This window comes from Ursus arctos, unplaced genomic scaffold (genome assembly GCF_023065955.2).
Source record: "Ursus arctos isolate Adak ecotype North America unplaced genomic scaffold, UrsArc2.0 scaffold_12, whole genome shotgun sequence".
NCBI lineage: Eukaryota > Metazoa > Chordata > Mammalia > Carnivora > Ursidae > Ursus > Ursus arctos.
The window spans coordinates 64,661,535-64,674,339 of record NW_026622786.1 but is presented as its reverse complement, the minus strand read 5'-3'; the positions used below and the strand labels follow the sequence as shown (position 1 = coordinate 64,674,339).

The 12,805-nt window shown below is 35.8% G+C and overlaps 1 protein-coding gene across 7 annotated transcripts in view; it reads right to left on the bottom strand.

The window, feature by feature from the left end:
- EPS15 (epidermal growth factor receptor pathway substrate 15) overlaps positions 1–12,805 on the bottom strand; it is a 134,455-nt gene that overhangs the window by 44,042 nt on the left and 77,608 nt on the right. For all 7 annotated transcript variants that reach the window (XM_044383881.3, XM_044383883.3, XM_026498122.4 and 4 more), the window contains one exon: positions 10,310–10,382. In XM_044383881.3, coding sequence (XP_044239816.1) covers positions 10,310–10,382 — 73 coding nt within the window. The remainder of the gene's footprint in view (positions 1–10,309; positions 10,383–12,805) is intronic.

Here is a 12,805-nt window from a genome sequence, read left to right as displayed (position 1 = left end):
GTTTTGGCAGGAGGTGGGCAGAGACCTCAGAAAGGGTGAAATAAAATTGTGAACACAAATTTCTAAAAACAATGATCTCTTTTTAATAACATACTATTCAAAGACCCCATCAATCATTCATCAGACTAAGAATCTAAGAACAACAAAAGAAAAACTTAGAAGAAGGTCTCTGAATTATCGCATGACTATACAAAACAAGGACTTCTATAATAGCCCTTACAGTGTGCTAAGTATTGTCCCAGACTCTTAACATATATTAAGTCATTTGTAATCCATATGATAGATATATGAAGTAGGTACTATTGTTATTCACATTTTACAGATGAGAAAACTGAGGCACAGATGGACAAGTACTTATCCAAAGTTACAGTTAGCAGGTAATGGATTCAAACTAGGTTCTGATTCCAGAGTCCGAGTCCTTAATCACTAAGCTATAACAATGTCTATAGACCAAATATACATGCAACGTACTCATAAGTACGCCAATATTTTTCAAATATATGTAGATGCTTCTGTGATTAAATAAAACACTGAACAATGCTTTTAATAACTGATTTTCACTTACATTTTCTCAACCGACTGATTAATCTAAAAGTGCAATTACTATCATGCTGCTTTCTTTAAAAAAGTTCCTTTAAAAGGGCCCACACAATGGAGGATCATGAAAGACTCTTCTTGTGTGGACATTCCATGAGTCTAAGTGATTATAGATTCATAATGGTAAGCTCCACTAGTGCTTTATAATTAGTTTGCCAGCATGCCTAAATTTTTTTCATGCCTAAATTTTTAACCTACCCTATACTGTTAACTGATTCATACTCAAAATGAAGATATAATTTTAGATATGCACCTGGCATTGGCTCTCAATACATACTAGTTTTCATTGTCATTTCCTTGATTCATACTTTGTTTTTCTGTTTCTTCCTATTCCAAATGTCCAACTTTCTTTAAAAAAAAAAATTGAAAAGGAGAGTTCTTTAGTCTCTCTGCAAAATATATAATGGCTCCCTCTTATCTGTAGGATAAAGTAAAATTGCCAAACAAGATACATCAGAACCTTCAATTCTGGGCCCCACATTATCCTTCCTCTTCCTCTACTACCCTCTTTTCCTTATATTCACCTGTGCCCAAGACTCAAGAAACCATCTTTTTTCTCCAAGAGACAATATACTTCAATGTCCCTGTGCCTTTCCTAAGTCATCTCTCTGCCTTGAGTGTCATTCCACACCATTGTTACCTGGAAACACTATTCATTCTTCAAAGCCCAGCCAAATTTAATCTCCTCTGGCTCACCTTGAGCTTTCTTTGCTGTGCTCTTACTGCAATTTGTACTTAACCTCTATTATCACACTTACTACACTGCATTATAGTTACCTCTAAACAATAAACTGAAGGACAGAACCAATGTCTCATCTTTCTTTGAGGTTCCACAATCTAGTACAACGCGTAGCACATTCCAGAGGATTAATTAAACAATGATGTGTAACTATTACAAAGTTTCTAGTACCTGGCAGAAACTCTTGGAAAATGTGTTTGAGGTTGATAAAAAGAAAGGATTTTATGTTCTTTTACCATTCTGTGAAAAGCTTCCTTCTGCACTTAAACTATAAGTAAATATTAGCCTCAAACTGACCTATGATAAACGCTTTTTGTTAAATTAAAATAATACCTCAATTTCTATACTGGTTCAATATTTTTACAGTCTATAGAACAAGACTGATCTGACATTTAACATTTCCATTATATGGAAATAATCTTCACTGCTTTAGCACATTACTGTGGCATATACCTTTCTTGTGTTTTTAAGCTTATATTTTTGTGTGTTTTTTTACATAATATTATATACTACTCTTACTCTTCAAGAAGGTGGAATAACAGCTTCACTCTAACACAGTAACTGGGAAAACTACAGTGGTTTGAAATTTTCTTTTAAGTAAATTATAAAAAATATTTTTAAATGCCATCTACAGCTCAAGTAATTTTATTGGTTTGGGAATATAATCCATCATAAAAACCTTACTTTGGTCATAAAGTTATTATATAGTTTATTTATAACAATATGCTAGCCTAAAAAGCATTTAAGAATCCTGTGGAAAAAAATTTTTTCTCTTTCCCTTTAATTAAAAATGTTTAGGGGTGGGAAAAGGAAAAAATATCTGTGACCTATTCCCGTCCTCAAATACTCTAGTCTGATTTCCCACCCTCCCCTAACCCTCCCCCCACCAAAAAATCTTGGACTTCATCTCTAATAATATCTAGTCTTTATAAATAGATGCAAATTTGATGTCTCTACTTCTATTGTAAATCTAATTAAAAATAAAATTTACCTTAAATGGGTCACATAACATAAGAAAATGTCTAGGGGCAGGGCACCTGGGTAGCTCAGTCAGTTAAGCCGCCAACTCTTGGTTTCGGCTCAGGTTGTGATGTCAGGGTCGTGGGACTGAGGCCCTAGTCGGGCACTGCACTCAGTGCACAGTCTGCTTGAGACTCTCTCTCTCCTGCTTTGCCCATCCCCTCCCCCTGCACTTTTCTCTAAAATAAATAAAATCTTAAAAAAAAAAAAGGAAAGAAGATGTCTAGGACATAATGATAATTCTTTTAAAGTTGAATATGAGGCATGTACAGTATAATCAAAAAATAAATATAAAGCCATTTATGTATATTCATAAAAAAATATAGCAAATTGTTAACAATGGCTCTCTCCAGAATGTGAAATTGTAGGGTTTTTTAAATACTTTTCTATATTTTACAAGATTACTATGGACCCATAGTACTTTTATAATCTGAAAATGTCAAGTTTGCAGTTTTTAAAGGATCACATACCTCTGGAGGTTTTATAAAAATATTCAGATGTGACTGAATTTTTATGTAAGAACTACCAATAGTAGGAATAATACTGGTTTCCTTTAATAAATTGGACCATTTTTCAAAACTAGTATTTTTAGTGAGCCACTTTAAATACACCCTTTGAAGATAAGTTTGTGCAAAAGGAAAGGGAATAAATAAGCCAATATAATATTTACTCATTCTTGACCTTTCTTTTCCACAGAGCAAACAAATTCGCTCCAATTTCCCAGCCTTACTTCTTAACTGCAGTAAAAATCCACACAGTAATACAAAAGTATAGGCTTCAAGGGAAAGGTTACGGAGAAAATGCGTCACCTTAGTGGTATATTCTAAGCTGGACAGATGTCCATATTAAAACTAATTATAATTAATGTTTCTTCACGACTCGACTATTTCTTTTTTTAAAGCTTTTATTTACTTATTTATTTATTTGAGAGAGAGAGCGTGCAGGAGAGGAGCAGAGAGAGAGGGACAAGCAGGTTCCATGTTCAGTGCAGAGCCCAACACGGGGCTCGATCTCACAACACTAAGATCATGATGTGGGCCAAAATCAAGAGTCAGATGCTTAACTGACTGAGCCACCCAGGGGCCCCACCTTTATGTCTACTTCTAAATATGATAAAAGATCAGCTCCTGGGGCCCCTGGGTAGCTCAGTCGGTTAAGCGTCTGCCTTCAGCTCAGGTCATGATCCTGGAGTCCACGGATCAAGCCCCACAGCAGGCTCCCTGCTCAGCAGGGAGTCTGCTTCTCCCTCTGCTCTTCACCCTGCTCATGCTCTCTCACCCCGCTCATGCTCTCTGGCTCTCACTCTTGCTCTCTCAAATAAATAAATAAAATCTTAAAAAAAAAAAAAAAACTCTTAAAAAATCCTAACACTAATCCATACACCAAAGGGCCTACTTTTTTTATTAAGCAAACTTAAAGTTATTAAATTGCACAAAATCAAAATGAACAAATGCAAACATACATACTATAAGAATCAGAATCAAATTTCACTGCGAAATTATTTGTAATGTTACCATCATTGCAATGTAATTTCCCTATCAACATCAGTATTCAGATATACTTGGCTATTTTAGTTTTGGTATAGATTTGCTTATCCTGAGACTAAGTGAAGGCAACAGATGCACATCTCCCTCCTTGCCCACCTCCCCAAACCACCCCCCCACCCCATCCTTGACTAGGGCAGTGGCAGGCTCTCCTAGCAAACAGTATCTGATGCCACTAAACTAGGATAATTGTCTCTTAACTTTAAGGTAGCCCTTCGGGAAAATCCTCTTCTGATTCAGAGCATGACCTCAGCACTATCAAATGACATCCCATCCAGTAAGTGACTGAAGATATTTGCAGAAGCCTTCCTAGTTATGATCTACTTTCCAATGGTCATGCTCTACTTGCCTATCTGTGCCACCAACAGAAGAAAGGAGGACAGTGTCAATTAGGAGACTGGCAAGAATGGAGTGAACAAAACTACAGTAACACAGTGCGAAGGTCTGTTTTAGAAAAATACCAAAGCAGCCACATCCAAGGTTCCTCATCAGGGAATGAAGGGATCTTTGAGCTAGTACCTTGGCTTTATTTAAAAAGAACTTTCAAGGAAAATGTCCTGTTTTCTAGAAATCACACAAGTTAATGAAAATGACAAACTCATCCCCATCCTTCCACACCCCATGAAGTGCGACAGAGGTAATAAAAATAGAATTTAAACAAATACATAAAAACTCTTAGCTATATTAAGAGTAAAATTTATTTTAGCAGCCCAAGTCAGTTATACAACTGCAGAAGTAACTTAAGTTTTAAACCTATTAAGAATTAGCAATATGAATACATTTGCATGTTTCACATAAAATACAGAGTAAAAAATAAAAATACCACTAACTTATGAATACTTACTTAAAAACCCCAAAGCATATATAAAGACATGTACTTATACTAGTATATCTATACCTGAAGAATTATTAAAGAGAACAAGGGGAATTTTAAATATTTCAGTAATCTTATAAAAATGCTATTTATCTGATTTTAAAAATTCTACAGACTAATCCAAAACTAGAAATAATCAGGTACATTCATTATGTTGGCCTAATTCTCAAAACGGAAGTTATAGGAGTATTCTTTTTTTTTTTAAAGATTTTATTTATTTATTTGAGAGACAGGGAGAAGCAGACCCCCCTGCTGAGCTGGAAGCCCAATGCGGGACTCAATCCCAGTGTCCTAGGATCATGACCCGAACTAAAGGCAGACGCTCAACCAACTGAGCCACCCAGGCGCCCTTACAGGAGTATTCTTAATATAAAAAAAGTATCAACTATAGAGCAAGATGTTTAGGTCAAAGAACAGAAAGGAAGTCTATTAAACTAGGTGGGTGTTAGAAATTCTCACCAACAGCCTGCCTTTATTTCCCAATCATATGCTTCCCAGCATGTTCTAAGAGCATTATCACTAGGAAAAGAATGTTGAGCTCATGTATCTAATTTTACTTCCACCCAAAATAAGTCATCCCTCTTCATCTAAGGAAAGAAAAAGAAAAAAAAAAAAAAAACACCCAAATGATTAAAATGAAAAAAAAAAAAAAAGAAAGGACAATTAGTATGATTACTGAACCTTTACTGATAAAGTATAAGTAAATGGGAACTTCTTTTGCTTGACAGTAACATGAACAAGTATGAACTTTATGGAAAAGTTTGACTCTTTATGAGCCTACCATACTCCCAATCCTTTCTGTGTAGGGTTTCTGGGTGTGTCTTGTCCTATTTTTAATTTCACATATAAAACTGAAGTTTATTCATTTCCATTATCAACAGCTTCCTTGAATTTATCTCCATCTAATAATATATTATCAAATATAGTGAAAGAAACGTTCCACAGAACAATTTCTTAGCTTAAGGAGTTTACAATAGAGGCTGGATGATACTGGAATCATACACACTACACCAGCATAAGAAGGTAACATACTGGACATACCATCTAAGTAAATACACACTCCTCTGGGAGTTCCAACATAGGGAAGACTGATAAAGATTAAGAGACAGAGAAGGAAAAGTTTCATTTAGAGAAGTGGTGGCATTTGAGCTGGGCTTTAAGGCATGGGCAGAATTCACATAAACAGGGAGGTAGGGAACATTCTAGATCACAACAACAGATATAAAGGTAGGAGTAAGAAAGAGAACGTGTATGGCACACAGTTTAGAGGCAGACAATAAAAAAACAAGTAGTACAAGAGGAGGACTTGTATCTCATTTTTTTTTTCCTACTTCCAATATACCCATGAGATATGACATCCTCCCATCATTAACAGCAGCAGTGGGCAGCAGTAAAGATTTTCACAGCTGAGAGTCATGATACTAAAATTGGCTTAGGAAGAAGGGCAAGAAGAGGATGGGCAAGAAGAGCACTTATGATCTGATTTCAAAATTTCAGATGTTAGGTAAAAGGGTGGCAATAATGAGAAAACACTGACAGAAATAGGAAAGTCCAAAACTGAAGCCAATTTTTTTCAACAAAATGAGACTCATTTTAGACACACTGACTTTGAAATGATAAACACCAAAATGTCTAACTGGAGATGTGAGATTAGAGAGTAGAGGGCTTGATAAATATTTGGGAGCCACCAGCATATGGATGACGGGGTGTATGGAAAAAGAGGAAATAAGGAGAGGCATGTATCAGTCAATCCCTAGTGAAGACAACAGAAGTAAAGGGTCAGACAGGCAGGAGAACATCTGAGAGAACACAATTCAAGAAAGCAAGAACCAATGCAGGAAAGACCAATGGATCTGGCCTTAAGATTATTATTGGTTCTGGGAAGAAAAATTTCAGTGGTATGGGTAAACAGCAGACTAAAGAGGATTACTTGAAAGGATAGGAAGAGAAAAAAATGGCCACATACAGGGAAGAAAGGAAGGAAGGAAGGAAGGAAGGAAGGAAGGAAGGAAGAAAGAAAGAAAGAAAGAAAGAAAGAAAGAAAGAAAGAAAGAAAGAAAGAAAGAAAGAAAGAAAACAGGTTGGTAGCTAACATGGCAGTAATAACAGAAAAAAACAAAAACCAAAAAAGGTATTTTCAAATTGGTGACTCCTGTGTGCAGACAGCCCTAAGTGAAGACAGAAGTCAGAGAAGGAAGAGTGTAATGACGAAGGAAGGATAGATAATAAGGAGATGATAGTAGGGTAAGAATTCCACTAATCAGAACATTTATTGAACTCTTACCTGGTACCAATCGCTCTGTGAGGCACTGTAACTGCATTATCTCATTTTATTCCTACAGCAACTCTAAGTATTTGGTATTTTTATTATTCCATGTTACAGAATAGAAAGCTAATGTGTAGAGCGGTTAAATTACTTAATTAGGATTACAAACCTAGGAAGAGTCAGAATCTGAATTCAAGTCTGTCATATACCAAGTTGTTCCTACCAACTTTTACGCAACACTGAAGAAAAGCACATAGGAGAGTGAATTCCTAATTTGTTAACTACTCAGAAGAAAAACTTTAATAAAATTGCATATAGGGAGTTTAAGGTAGGAAAGAATGTGGGTCTGCCTTCTCCCCTTAACAAACAAACAAACAAAACTCCAAACCATAGACCTTTGAAATAGAATGGCTTTTTATAGCTTTTTCCCCCTGGATCACTTTGGGCCTAATTTCTCCATAGAACTTGATGAACTAGGAATATACTTCATATGCGTTAACGGCGATCATTTCGGGGAAAAAAAGTTGAAGTTAACTGCTGGTTTGTTTTTCAAGAAAAAAAAATTTTTTTTTTTAAGATTTTATTTATTTATTCATTCGACAGAGATAGAGATAGCCAGCGAGAGAGGGAACACAAGCAGGGGGAGTGGGAGAGGAAGAAGCAGGCTCATAGCGGAAGAGCCTGATGTGGGGCTCGATCCCATAACACCAGGATCACGCCCTGAGCCGAAGGCAGACACTTAACCGCTGTGCCACCCAGGCGCCCCTCAAGAAAAAAATCTTGAACTGAAAGTTTTCAAGATCGTAGTTCATAGGAATATAGATAGGAAACAAAAATTTAGAAATTAATTGCATAGCAGATTTTCTAATTTACCTGTATCAGGAAGACTAGAGAGATACAAAACAAAAAAGAACTAGTCTTTTGGCACTCTGGTTGCATCTAAAATTTGGTTTTGTGCTTGAGATATGAGCTCATATAATTACTATCTATCACTTTATAAATATAGAGAAAAGCAAGAACACTCAGAAAAGCAAAGTTTGGATTAGGCAGACACTCACTAACACGTCAAAACTCCCTTACTTTTCTCCTGATGTTTTCATTTTGGCATTTCTCATTAGCACCTATATTAAAAGTGGGGTCAGAAAGCACTAGGTTCTTCGATTCTGCTATTAATTAATAACTCCAGCAAACTGCCTTTTGCCAGAGAAATTAGAAAATAAAGTTAGAGTTACTTACAGATTTTCATTATCAATGTTATTCCTTAGTCCGTGCCTCATTACCAATGGGCAAGTCAGAGTTAATCAATAGGTAATGAAATCTACTTATTACCACTTCTGATAAATTCTCTTGTGCTTCAGAAATTTGAAAATAATCACTAAAATTAAAAGTTCTAATTACATGTAGATGTCATTTATCCATGTCATTCTTCGTCTAGTGTCTCATTACCATGTATAATACAGAGATGCCTGTATTGGGGTGGAATGTGTAACGAATCTACTCATACAAAGCTTTAATCCAATGTGCTCTTTTCAACGAACTTATGTTCAAACATTATAACTTGGTCTGTACTAAGCATGCTCCAAGCTGCCTTTTATTTACAGCACCCAATATAAAAAAATTAAATAGACTCCCTCTGCTAATTATACATTTTGGACTTAGCAAAGCTTAAGATTTAACATATACCTTACCATCACCACTAAGTGAAAAGGGACCAAAAAAAAAAAAAAAAAGAATAAATTTTGACTGATAACAAAACTTCTAAAATTATAAGAAATCAAATATTCAAAGATAGCTCATTTAGCCTGAAAGGAACAATGTAAACTTCAATGTTGTTCCAAACCAGCCTTTTAAACTCACATTCTCAAAAGATACAGTAGGGAAAAACCAACAGGTAGATGTACATAAATAACAAAATACTGTCTACCTTCATACTTTGAAACACTACCTGGCTAAATTTAGAAGCTGTCCAGTATTATATCAGTAACTATATCTATCTCTTCAGATTGAGGAAACTTTTATAGATTATTTTCTTTTCCATTCTTAAGCTATCTTCAGCAATAACTGCTTAAAGTCTGTGTCTCTTTTCATTTCCTAAGAAGCTCAAAAACTGCACAAAAACAATGTAATTGAGGTAACTACCCCCATTTCACTACCACAAAGGGAAATATATTAGTGATGATCTCTTGACTTTTCCATCACCTTTAAGAAAATTCCAGTATATATAATAAATGTAGCACTCTAATAAAATAACCAACTTGTAACAAGAAGTCTCTCTGGCTTCTTCCTCAATCCCTAAGTAAATCATTCTCTCCACCCAGGCACAGTACATCTCACAGACAATCTCTGGTGTATGTCCTACATCACAAAACAATGGATCTACCAATTTAGAGCTTTCATTCATTTAAAACTATCAGCACAAGCAGGGAAATCCAACATACAAGTAACATGTTTTAAAAGGCCCGTCCATACGCTTTTACTAGCAACTGATAACAGTGCTTCTACATCCAACCCCCTGTATGTGCTGGTATAACATTCAGGAAATAGTGCCCCAATAGCATGGTCACATGCATTGTTTACTGCTCTAAATGCAACACTGCTCAATTTTCTATATTTTTAATGTTTGAAAAACCCCTTTTTGTATCATTTCTTAATCAGAAACTGAGGTTTTTATTATCTTTTCTATTTGTAAAATAAAGGTACTTAATGCAGCACTTAGTGAAAATGAATTAAATCTCATTATGCTAAGTTTAAGATATCCTGGCTACTAAGCAACTTACAAAATGCTATTTTAAATTGTTTCATATCATTTCCCATCCAACAGTATTATAAGAAACAGCCCTTTAAAAACTACTAGGTCCCCTAGCTAACAAAATGTCACATTCATAAAAAGCAGTTTGTGTTTCGATGATGATGACGGTGACAATGATCATCACACTTAATTTACTGGTGTAATAATATTTACCTCGTAAGTCATTCAAACTTACCTTTAATGATATAATATGTAGGTAAATATTATCTTAAAAATACTTTCAAAACTAGGATTTTATCCTAAAAAATACTGCTTTCTCATCGCAGTATAGTCTTTGCAGGCCAGAATTCAGAGAAAAACTATCATTCTGCAAAAGGCAAATATTTATATCACACAAATAACAGGTATTCCCTTGACCTACTCATCAATACCACAACCATCACATAGCAAATGGCCCTATACATTTAAAATGAATCCTCCTAAATCAGAAACAGAATATTGAATTTTACAGTTCATTTACCTGAACCTCGCTTGTCCTCTGTTTAATAGTATCTTCTTTCTCCTTAAGGTCCTGTTCCACATTATTCTTTTCCCTAGAAGACCAGCAAACAATGCAAGAATATTTGAGAACATCAGCTACAGCCGGTATGGTTATCCATCCTCCTAACCCTGAATCGCTTTTTAAATACATAGTGAAACATTCAATTTTTAAGTGAAGGGCAGAGTTTTCCACCCTCTTTTAATTATTTATGAAATAGAAATCAATATAAGCTCTGTTTGTAAAAAAAAAAAAAAACTGCTTTCTCACTAAAATGTGGTGAAAAGAGAATAGATTAAAAAAGGAAGAGGAGAAAAATAATCAATGAAACACTCAGGTTTCACTGATCTCACTGTTGCTATGGAAATGATGTCCAATGAAAATTGCTGGTGAAAAAAAGGAGGGGTTGCATCAGCTCTGTAAGCTTAACCCTTAAGTATCACTGTCAAATCAAATGAAAATGGCTAATAGAAATAGTCAACAATATTAAGAAAAAAGACATTTACTGAAGTGTTAATTTCCCCTTAAATCACTGGTGTGTACCAATTTTAGAATGAAACAACATAAAAGAAATGGATAAGACTGTCAATACACAGTCCACTTGCTCCAACAAATACGGCTCTGCCCAAAAAGCTATTTTAGGACCATTTATCAATTCCAGTTGATCAAATACATAAAAGAACATATACTACGTTAAAAAAGAATCGCATTAGCATTTACCTCTTTCTATACTCTTCAGATCAAACATACTAGGATCTACCTGTAGTCTGAGATACCATTACCTAAATTCTTACATGCTTCCGTCAGAGCTAGATTCCTAGTGAATGAGTCCTAAGCAACCTCAGATTCAGAATTACAATATAAAGCTATTTCTTTTGATGTAATAAATTTAACTGCTTATACTGAAATCACACACACACACTGACTTGCTCCCTTCATTTTTTTCTTTTCTTTTCTACAAAATGAGAGAAAAATCCATAGAACTCTGCAGCAATACATTTTTGGGTGGGGGTAAAGGTAAAAGAAGGCAACATGAAGAAGGGAGGATGGCATTCAAGAAGTCCTCCAGACTAGTACTGTAGAGTTTCTCCTTAGAGGTTGAAGACTATTATTTCAGTTTCATCTCAGACATCACCCAAACATAAGCTCAGGCTCCATTAAGCTGTAGCATAAAGGAAAGTGGGAAAATTATACCAGAGGAGATATTTAGGGGACAACTTAATGCTACATTTATATTTCTCCCCTTTTGGAGGCGGTATTTTAAATGTAGACAAAAATCAACTGTTTTGGATACGTATGCACAATGTTCTTAGGATTTGTAAGGGAGAAAAAAAGCCCAAGAATAAAAGCTATTTGTATACTGTTACTTTTATTTTATTTTATTTTTTAAAGATTTTATTTATTTATTTGACTGAGATAGAGACAGCCAGCCAGAGAGGGAACACAAGCAGGGGGAGTGGGAGAGGAAGAAGCAGGCTCACAGCGGAGGAGCCTGATGTGGGGCTCGATCCCACAACGCCAGGATCACGCCCTGAGCCGAAGGCAGACGCTTAACCGCTGTGCCACCCAGGCGCCCTATACTGTTACTTTTAAACACCTGAGATGGCCAAGGAGTTCACTAACCGTTTGTCAGATGGGTCACAACGTGGGTGTGATGTCCTGGAGATTTTAAAAAGTCCCTTACCATGCCATGAGAATCATTGTTGCAGCCCATTCCTCCCATACCTCAATCTACTTATTATGCAAAGGTCATCCCCTACTTCCAACCCTTATAAAATTAGGTAAAACCAAAAAATAGAAATCACAGAAAGAAAAATCTAAATATACCACACAAATTCTGCAAGCTCAATCTTGGAAATTTTTCCTTTCCTCCTTATGTGAGCAGAAGTGTTTTCATTCCTGCTGCAGCATGTCAGAGATAAGTCACATGAAAAACTAGCCCCCTCCCCCAACCCCAAATTCTCAGAGGCATTCCATATAGGGTGAGTATCAATTCTGCCCCCTCGTTTCTGACAGTAGCTAATAACAAAAATAGAAAACATCACGCAATATCCTAGATCAGCACCGCACACACTAATGTGCACGTTTGTATTCAATCCTTTCTGCTTCCCTGTTAACTGCTGTTACTGACAGTGTCTGCTCAAAGATTAAGTGTGCAGGCAGGAAAACAGGGCTGCAAGAAAGCAGTGAGCTGACAACGCAGCCAAGACAGAAAAATAAGAGAGCAAAAAAAAAGGAAGCTCGCTTGGTGAAAAAGGAAAACAGATTACAAAGGACTGTCAGCTCTAACCAGTAAATATAGTCTATGTTTGGGTAAAATGGAGGAAGCTTAGAAGGTACAGATTCCTCTTCATAATTCTGGGTGTGGGAGTGAGGGTAGTAGTAGTGGTATCTCCAAACATATCCCGAAGACCATTTCCAACTAAACAAAATATGGGATCATCAGGCATTAATTCTCATAGTACTGAGACCAATTAA